This window comes from Euphorbia lathyris, chromosome 4 (genome assembly GCF_963576675.1).
Source record: "Euphorbia lathyris chromosome 4, ddEupLath1.1, whole genome shotgun sequence".
Taxonomy (NCBI): domain Eukaryota; kingdom Viridiplantae; phylum Streptophyta; class Magnoliopsida; order Malpighiales; family Euphorbiaceae; genus Euphorbia; species Euphorbia lathyris.
The window spans coordinates 33374216-33384027 of record NC_088913.1 but is presented as its reverse complement, the minus strand read 5'-3'; the positions used below and the strand labels follow the sequence as shown (position 1 = coordinate 33384027).

Genomic DNA, 9812 nt, shown 5'->3' with positions numbered 1-9812 from the left:
TTAATTGAATAACCTAATTGTTTAGTCATGGGCTTTAGACTATCATTTAATATTAAAGTCCATTGGGACAGTTTTTACTTTAGCCACAATAAAAGAGGGCCAAAAGCCCATTGGGGCAGTAAACTAAAGTGTTGCTACAAAAGGGCCACTAAAGCCATGTTTTTTTGTAGTGAGGTTTCAATGTGTCTCAACATCAGTTACTAAGAAGATGATGAATTTGATCCAACATTAGTGTCTGTACATGTACGTGTACGAGTTCACTAAATAGGCAAGCACTCAAAATCAAATGAAACCCAAATCAGACAAAAAATGAATAAATAATTGGCAAACAAGTATAAATTCAGATACTAAATAGGCAAACACTCAAAATCAAACGAAACACGAATGAAAAACCTCCCACTCAGAACACAAACGAAACCCCTCCCACTTGAACTCGAACATGAATGAAAGTTGCCACACGAACTGAATGCATGCAGATGGAAATGGGTTGGCACAAAAAGAGGAGAAGAACGAAGAGTTTAGGGAAATGCGTCTAGTTAGGGAAGAAGGGTGAATTGGAAATGGGTTTGTGCAAGAAGAAGAAGTAAGAATGAGTAATGTCTTATTCTTATATCATGTCTTTAGGATCGGTTATGTAAATAACCGACTCTAATGAGGTTCATTAGCATCGGTCAACCAAGAATTGATCCTAATTAGTGGGGTCATTTGAGTCGGTTATTTAAAACAACCGACGCCAATAACCCTAAAAAATACACCGGTTCAAGAATGAGGACATTTAGAGACTTTTAACTGCAATAACCGTCATAATATGGCATTATTTGAGTCGATTGTTTGTAACAACCGACTTCAATTACCTTTACCATCGATTAACAATTGCGCTGATAAGGCAACCCTAAAGACTATTTTTGGTTATGTTTTTAAATATGTTAAAAAAATGGTTATTTATTGTTCTTTTTATCTATGTAGACCATGTTCTTATGTCTGGTAACTCTGAAACTTTTATTGATGATATTGAACATCTTCATTTTTATTTTAACCATTAAGGATTTATGTCATGCTAAATATTTCCTTGATATTGAAATAGTAAGCGGATAAAAAAAACATTTTTTTCTATCAACATGCATAAATTTTCTGATTTGATTTATGATGTTCGCTTTGATAAGGCTCCTCCTTCTTCTTCTCCTATGCAACCATGTATTAAATTGGATCTTTCTATTGGATCTTTTGGTCCTACACCAGACGTTTATCCTTTTGGTCTGTTGCTTTATCTTAATTTTACTCGTCCTGATATTGGGTTTGTTATCTAAAAATTTAGTCAGTTCATGCACAATCCTTATTCTCATTACAACGATGTTGTTCTCTATCTTATTCCATATCTCAAAGGTACCATGAACTATGACTTACAATCCAATAAATAATTTATGCCCAACCGGGTATTGTGATGTTGATTGTGTTGGACGTAAAAGAAAATCGATATTCTATTTATTAGTGGATATTGCATTTTTTAGGCGATTCTCTTATTTTCGGAATATTACAATAAACATATATTAAATGTAAGCACGCATCTATGTTTGATACTAATAAACCCTTCCTCGTGAATTGTAATAGTACTAACTAGATGCATGATTAAATATGAATAACAGCCCAATGACTTTGGAAGACAACGCAAGCGAATTGTAGTGATGGGGTTCTTGACTACATTGTTTTAAGGGATGCTCAAACTTATTTTAATTACAACAACATTATCATCTTTAGAATTCAAACGCTTGTTGAACAGATAATCTTGTACCTTAACCAACATAAACCATATGCAATTGGTGGTTTTAACTAGAAGAGGAAATTATATTAGATTTCCAATTAGATAGCAAGTATTTAATGTTATGGTACAAGTGCAGAGAATAAAAATGTATATATTATGTTGTAATTATATATAAACACATGAAGAAATAAAAAGGTAATAAGAAAAGAAATAGAGCACCACAATTTCGCAAAATGATTAATCAATATATTCTAAAAAAATACATTAATGCATTAGCATCAAGAGATGAATTAATATTACATACCAATATGTATAATCAAAATTTCAAAAAGAGGCTCACATTGAAAATTGTATTAAAATGTTTATTAAGGTCAAAAATAGGGGTCAATGTGAATTCATTAACATTAACATCCTGCAGGATTCACGGTTCCGGTCAAAGTTGGCTTAATATTAGTACAATTAGCTTTTGCAGGGCCTTTAGTTCCGGTAAATTTGAGATCAATATCAGCAAGTGCTATGTTTGTGCAACTTCCAGGCATACAATTGAGTAAAATTCCATCAATTGTGGGTGTTGTACCCTTGATGCCTTTAAAGGAAATATCAGAAAGCTTGACCTTTGATGGACCCTAAAATTAAACACATATATAAAAGTAATAAGGTTAATGATATAATCATAAAAATAACACATGAAAATGAAATCAATTCCCATCTAGGATTTTGATTTAGAAATATGTGGAAGTACGTACCTTTGTATTGCATCCACCGGATGGACAATACATCATATCTATAATGATTGGATTCTCAACATTATCCATGGTAATATCTGAAAACTTTACACCTGATGCCTCAGAAGCGTATTTGTCTGCCCATGATTTAATTCTCACACCATATTTACTTTTTGAAAGGGTGCATCCTTGAACAGTGACGCCAGTTACATGCTGCTCATTCGGATAAAGTCCTAAACTTCCAATACTAATGCCATGACTAGGACCACATTTGGCATTTATTACTTTTAAATCTGACGTTCCATCACCAACAGAGACACAATCACCACCAGTACCAATGTTAACGTCAGTAATGGTAACTCCTTTTGATCTTGCAACATGAATTCCATTTATCTTAGGGCTTTCAGCATGTGCAGTTATTGTAACCTTTTGGAATGTGATATTACTGCCAGAGATAACATTCATATGGAAATTCTTACTGTTGAGGGATGTGATACCTTCCACAAGACCATTATTTATGTAATCAAGTCTTAGATTCTGCAGAATTTTAATTAGTTAGAATCATAAATAAATATGTAATATAACTGCAAATGCTGAATGAATAAGCTTAATTACAATTGTTGGTGACTTGCAGGTAGTTTCTTTCTTGGCACAATTCCAGGCTTCTTGGCCTTGACCATCTAGTGTTCCACTACCAGTTATTTTTAGTTTATCAACATGGTCAAAACTAATCCAACCAGGAGTAGCCATTTTAACTGGTGCCTGTAGGGTTCCTTCAAGGTTAAAAGTCATCTCCCCTTTGCAAGGACCTGCCATTGTCACTGGCCCTGTGATAAATGTTCCTTTAGGAACTGTCACTACACCGGAACCTGCTGCCGCACATGCCTCTTTCCAAGCATTAGTTAGGGCCTAACAAACAAAATTCTAATTAATTAATTCCCTTATAAAACATTAAATATGTGTAGTCCTTTTAGATTGAAAAGTTTTAATTTTTGAGCCCTCAATTCAATACATGTGATTCTAACACTGCTAATAAAGCTAAAATTAAACCACGGCTGCACCGCTACTTAGGAAATATATATTTTATGAATTACCTGAGTACTATCTGCACCAGGTTTTGCTCCAAATTTTGTTATATCCCCTCCTCCACCTCCTTTTGCTCCAGCCGCATCTGGTGCTGCTTCTACATTAGATAACACAAATAGAATCGTTAATAGAGTTGACAACATTAAATAGGATTCCATATTTTGTTTTGGGTAATTTCTTGAATAATAAAATGATACTTTTATAGGTGTTCATTATCTAAATCTAGCAATTGACTTTTTCTATTTTTGGAGCAATAAAATGTTTCCCATAAATGCCTGCTTGAAGATCGCATTTCCTATTTATGTTTCAAATTTTTGCAACTATTTTTATGGTAAAACTAATGTACAGAGTTCAATAACCCCATATGTTAATTTTGATAAAAAAAAATAATGATAATAAACAATAATAAAATAAAGAGATAGTTAACTCCTTATTAAACTACAATAATGTAGCTCAACTTTGCATTACTAAATTATAACTAGTTTGCATATTTAATATCTCCCTTTCATGTCAAGTATAAATTAACTGAACTTGTGAACTATTGTCCTTTCCAAATTCCATTTAATAGCAAACCATAGTTATATGATTATATCCCCACTCATGACCTTATTTACTCCCTAATACAACAAATGTAAAGGGACAAAGATGAAGATCAAGGTATTTTTACTTAATCTAAAGGGATAAAAAGTTAAGCTAATTTAATATCCCAAACAGGAAAATCACAGAAGGCAGTAGAGAGGAAGCAAATGGGGAATTTGGGACTAATTAGGTCATTCCTCCCCGTGTGTAACAGTGTTTGGGGATGTTCATGGGTTCTATCTAACCCGCGTACCAAACTGAACCGAAGGCAATTTTGTTAAATAATATAAATAAACTTAATTTATTAGGATGGTCAAATAAGAATATGTGATGTTCGAAAATTATCAAAAAAGACGAGGAACCTTAATGCATGCAAGTAATGCATGTGATACAACAACAACAACAAAGCCTTAGTCCCGAAATGATTCGGGTTCGGCTAACATGAACCATCATATAAAACCGTGAAATCAAGTCGTATCAGCAACACAAATTCTCTCCTTCCACTCTGTCCTATCCACTACCATATTTTCCTCAATCCCCAATAAACTCATATCACTCTCGATCACCCTCCTCCAAGTTTGAAGTAATGCATGTGATAAAAAAAATAATAATAAGAGGTGAATTACGTGGAGGATGGTTTGTGGAGTTGAACAATCTGTGGCTAAATTTTTTCCAAGTCTATGTCAAATTAAATATCACAATTTGTGGTGTATTTTGTCAAAGTGATGTCAGTATATTTGAGTATATATAAAGGTGTGGAGTAAGTTTGAATATGAATATATAAAAAAAAGTGTGCTAAATAATAGTGTCAATAATTGTTGTTGTTATGTATGTGAGGGTCTAAAAAATGTCAAATGATATTGAGTTGTGTAATCCCAAATGCTTGTTGAGTTGATGTAATGTTTTGATAAAAAATATCAATTTTAGTTCTTTTTTATTCTTAAATCTCTACTTTATCTCCAACAAAGTGGTATTAGAGCCACATTACGAGAGTCAGTCTTCCGCCAAACAGACCCATATAAAAAATGTCAGACGGTCTTAAACTTCCTTATCAATACCATCAACTCACCAAAACCAATTATTCAAGTTGGTGTATTCGAATGAAGGCGTTACTCGGATGTCAATATGTCTGAGATATTGTCGAAAAAGACTACGTTGTCCCAACCAACGAGGCAGCGTTGCCACACGAAGAAAAAGATACTCTGCAGAAAAATCGCAAAAGGGATTAAAAGGCTCTTACTCTCATTCACCAAGGTTTGGATGAATTAATGTTCAAGAAAGTAGCTGAAGCTACCACTGCCAAACAAGCGTGGGAAATCCTACGAGTTTCTCTTCAAGGAGAGGAGAAAGTTAAAAAAGTTCGTTTACAGATGTTGAGAGGAGAATTTGAGACGATGAGGATGAAAGACACAGAGGCCATTAGTGATTACTCATCCCGAGTAAAATCTATCGTAAATCAGATGCGGTAGTATGGAGAAAAAATTGAAGAGTCTAGAATTGTTGAAAAAATTATGCAATCACTACTACCAAAATTTGATTACGTAGTGGTGGCTATGGAGGAGTCCAGAGACATCAGCAAAATGTCTATTGATGAAGTTGTAGGGTCATTACAAGCACGCGATGAGCGGTTTGAGAAACGAAGAGAAGGTTCCGCAGAACAAGTCTTAGCAACAAAGACTGTGTTTAGAAATGGCGAAAGTAGTCAGTCTGGTAGAGGACGCGGAAGAGGTTGAGGAGGAAATAATAGAGGACGAGGACGTGGCAGAAGTCAAGGCAAAAATAAAAATAGCAACAACAACAATGATAAAAGCACTCAATTCACCAGAGGCAGAGGAAAAGACCGAGGACGCGGTCAAGGAAGAGGAAACTGGAGACCGAATGAAGGACGAGACAAGTCCAACATTCAATGTTACAATTGCTCTAAGTACGGTCACTATACAGTGGAATGTTGGAGTCCGCCTAAGGAGGTAGAGGAGACAGCTAACAACACCCACGAAGAGGAATTAACAGGCACGGTGTTACTTACCTATGAAGGAGAAGAAAGTCATGAAAATAACATATGGTGCTTTGACAATGCAGTGAGTAACCATATATGTGGTGACAAGAAGATGTTTGTGGAGCTCGATAAATCTATCAGTGGTAATGTTGTATTTGGAGATTTCTCCAAGGTTCCCATCACAAGTAGAGGAACAATTCTCATTCGGCTGAAAAATGGCACACACCAATTTATTGACAATGTTTATTATGTTCCTAACATGAAAAATAATATTTTGAGTTTGGGACAGTTACTGGAGAAAAATTATGAAGTTCACATGGTGGACCGAAAACTACTCTTGTTAAATGAGAAAAAGGAATTGATTGCACGAGTACCCATGGCGAAAAATAGAATGTTCACAATTAACATTCAGACAGACGTGACCAAATGTTTGAAAGCTTGTGTGCAAAGTCCCCCTAGCTTTGGCATCTACGGTACGGGCATCTCAATTTTTGAGGACTGAAGCTGTTGGGATAGAAGCAGATGGGAAATGGATTGCCTCACATTGACCAGCCTCATCAACTATGTGAAGGATGTCTTGTTGGAAAACAATTCAGAACTGGTTTTCCAAAGGAGTCAATGTCAAGAGCAAAGACACCGCTTGAGCTTGTTCACACAGACATGTGTGGACCGATCACTCTACAGTCCCTGGGTAAAAATAAATATTTTCTACTTTTCATTGATGATTATAGTAGAAAAACTCGGGTGTATTTGTTGAAGGAAAAATCAGAAGTTTTTGAGACATTTAAAAAATTCAAAGCCCAAGTTGAGAAAGAAAGTGGCCATTTTATTAAGGCACTCATATCAGACAGAGACGGTAAATACATATCCATCTCTTTCAAGCAATTTTGTGAAGAGCATGGAATCCGTCATTTCCTTTCAGTCCCCAGATCACCTCAGCAAAATGGCGTAGTCGAAAGAAAGAACAGAACGGTGCTCAACATGGTAAGGAGCATGTTAAAAAGCAAAAATTTACCGAATGAGTTATGGGGCGAAGCAGTAGACTGTGCTGTGTACCTGTTGAACAGATCGCCAACTGTTAGTGTTTGGGATCAAACTCCATAAGAAGCATGGAATGGAATAAAGCCCAGTATTTCTCATTTGCATGTTTTTGGCAGTGTTGCTCATGTCCATGTACCAGATGAAGAACGCAAGAAGCTAGATGATAAAAGCAAGAAATACTTGTTTGTATGCTATTCAGAACATTCCAAAGGGTACAAAATGTTCGATCTTGAGACTCATAAAATCATCATCAGCAGAGATATCACCATTGATGAAGAAGCAGTTTAGAACTGGACCATTGAAAAAGAAAACAACTACAGTTTTTATCCTTTGATGGATGAAGATAATGATCATGAAGAACCAGTAGCAGCCATAGCCACAACACCAGTAACCAGTTTGACATCAGCAAGCTCATCCAGTTCGAGTTCGAGTTCGTTCTCGAGTGATTAAAACAGTTCAAATGAACATCCGCCTGGAAAGCCTAAAAAATTTATACCTATTAAAGATCTCTATAATGATGAATTAACTCTTTATTGTCATTTTGTTAATGATGAACCAATAGATCTAGAAGAAGCAATGAAAGATGAAAAATGGAGAAAAGCCATGGAAGAGGAGATTCATTCGATCGAGAAAAATAAAACATGAGAGCTGACATCACTTCCGACCGGTCAAAAACATATTGGAGTTAAATGAGTATTCAAAGCAAAGAAAGATGCAAATGGTGAAATTGTCCGACATAAAGCAAGATTGGTGGCGAAAGGGTTCAGTCAACGACTTGGAATTGACTACAATGAAGTTTTTACTCCTGTTGCCAGAATGGAGAGTATCAGACAGGTAATTTCTGTAGCTGCTCAACACGGATGGAGAATCCATCAAATGGACGTGAAATCCACATTTCTCAACGGATATCTGGGAGAGCAAATTTATATTCAGCAACCACCTGGGTATGTTGTGAAAGGTCAAGAAGATAAAGTGCTAAAATTGAAAAAGGCACTTTACGGTCTCAAGCAAGCACCACGAGTCTGGAATAGCTGCATTGACAAATATTTTCAAGAAAATGGTTTTGTCAAATGTCCACATGAATATGCCCTGTATGCAAAAGTGAAAAATTGATATATGTTACTTGTTTGTTTATATGTAGATGATCTCATTTTTACAGAGACTGATCCAAAAATGTTTGAAAAGTTCAAGCAGAATATGACTTGTGAGTTTGAGATGACTGACATTGGTCTAATGTCATATTATCTTGGCATTGATGTGAAACAGAATGACGATGGAATTTTTATTTTTCAAAGTGATTTTGCAAAGGAGATCTTAAAAAAGTTCAAGATGGAAAATTGTAATTTCATCAGCACGCCAGTCGAATGTGAAATCAAGTTGACAAAAGATGAAGGAGGAGACAGAGTCAACCCGACATTATTCTGAAGCTTGGTCGGAAGTCTCAGATACTTGACATGTACGAGACCAGATATTCTCTATGCAGTCAGCTTAGTTAAGTCGATATATGGAAGCCCCAACGGTGTCATATTGGAACGCAACAAAAAAGAATTATCCGTTACGTGAAAGGTACAACTAATTTGGGATTACTTTATTCAAAAACTGATGATTTCAATTTAGTTGGATTCTATGATAGTGATTGGGCTGGTGACAAGGATGGCCGAAAAAGTACAACTAGTTTTGTATTTTTTCTGGGTGATACTGCATTTACGTGGAGTTTGAAGAAGCATGTGATTGTGATGTTGTCAATTTGTGAATCTGAATATGTTGCTGCAACCTCATGCGTGTCATGCAATTTGGCTCCGAAAATTGCTAGAAGAATTTCAGATGACTCAAAATGATCCGACGAAGATTTTTATAGATAATAAATCTGCACTGGCATTAGCGAAAAATCCAGTGTTTCATAATCGAAATAAGCACATTGATACGAGGTATCATTTTATTCAGGAGTGCATTGAGTAAAAGAAGGTGAAACTGAAGTACGTGAAAACTCAAGATCAAGTTGCAGACATTTTTACAAAGCCGCTGAAGTACAATGTGTTCAATCATTTAAGAGCTCAACTGGGAGTCACAAAAAATTAAATTTAAGGGAGGATGATAAATAATATAAATAAACTTAATTTATTAAGATGGTCAAATAAAAATATGTGATGTTAGAAAATTATCAAAAAAAGATAAGGAACCTTAATGCATGCAAGTAATGCATGTGATAAATAAAATAAAATAAAAATAAGAGGTGAATTACATGGAGGATCGTTTGTAGAGTTGAACAAATTGTGGCAAAATTTTGTTCAAGCCTATATCAAATTAAATATCACAATTTGTGGTGTATTTTATCAAAGTGATGTATATAGATTTGAGTATATATAGAGGTGTGAAGTAAGTTTGAATATGGATATATATAAAAAAAAAAAGTGTGCTAAATAATAGAATGTCAATAATTGTTATTGTTATGTATGTGAGGGTCTAAAAAATGTCAAGTGATATTGAGTTGTGTAATCCGAAATGCTTGTTGAGTTGATGTAATGTTTTGATAAAAATATCAATTTTAGTTCTTTTTTATTCTGAAATCTCTTCGTTATCTCCAACAAATTTCGGTTCAGTTTTTTTGACATTTTGGTTTGGCATC

General features: G+C 35.0%; 1 protein-coding gene across 1 annotated transcript; it reads right to left on the bottom strand.

Annotated features, from left to right (window-relative positions):
- Positions 1-2096: 2096 nt before the first annotated feature.
- Positions 2097-3722, bottom strand: LOC136228068 (exopolygalacturonase-like). Its single transcript, XM_066016903.1, has 4 exons — positions 3579-3722; positions 3100-3393; positions 2506-3021; positions 2097-2385 (listed from the first exon to the last, which is right to left on the bottom strand). The coding sequence occupies exons 1-4, from the start codon at positions 3711-3713 to the stop codon at positions 2164-2166; spliced, it is 1167 nt and encodes a 388-aa protein (XP_065872975.1). The 5' UTR covers positions 3714-3722; the 3' UTR covers positions 2097-2163.
- Positions 3723-9812: the final 6090 nt, after the last annotated feature.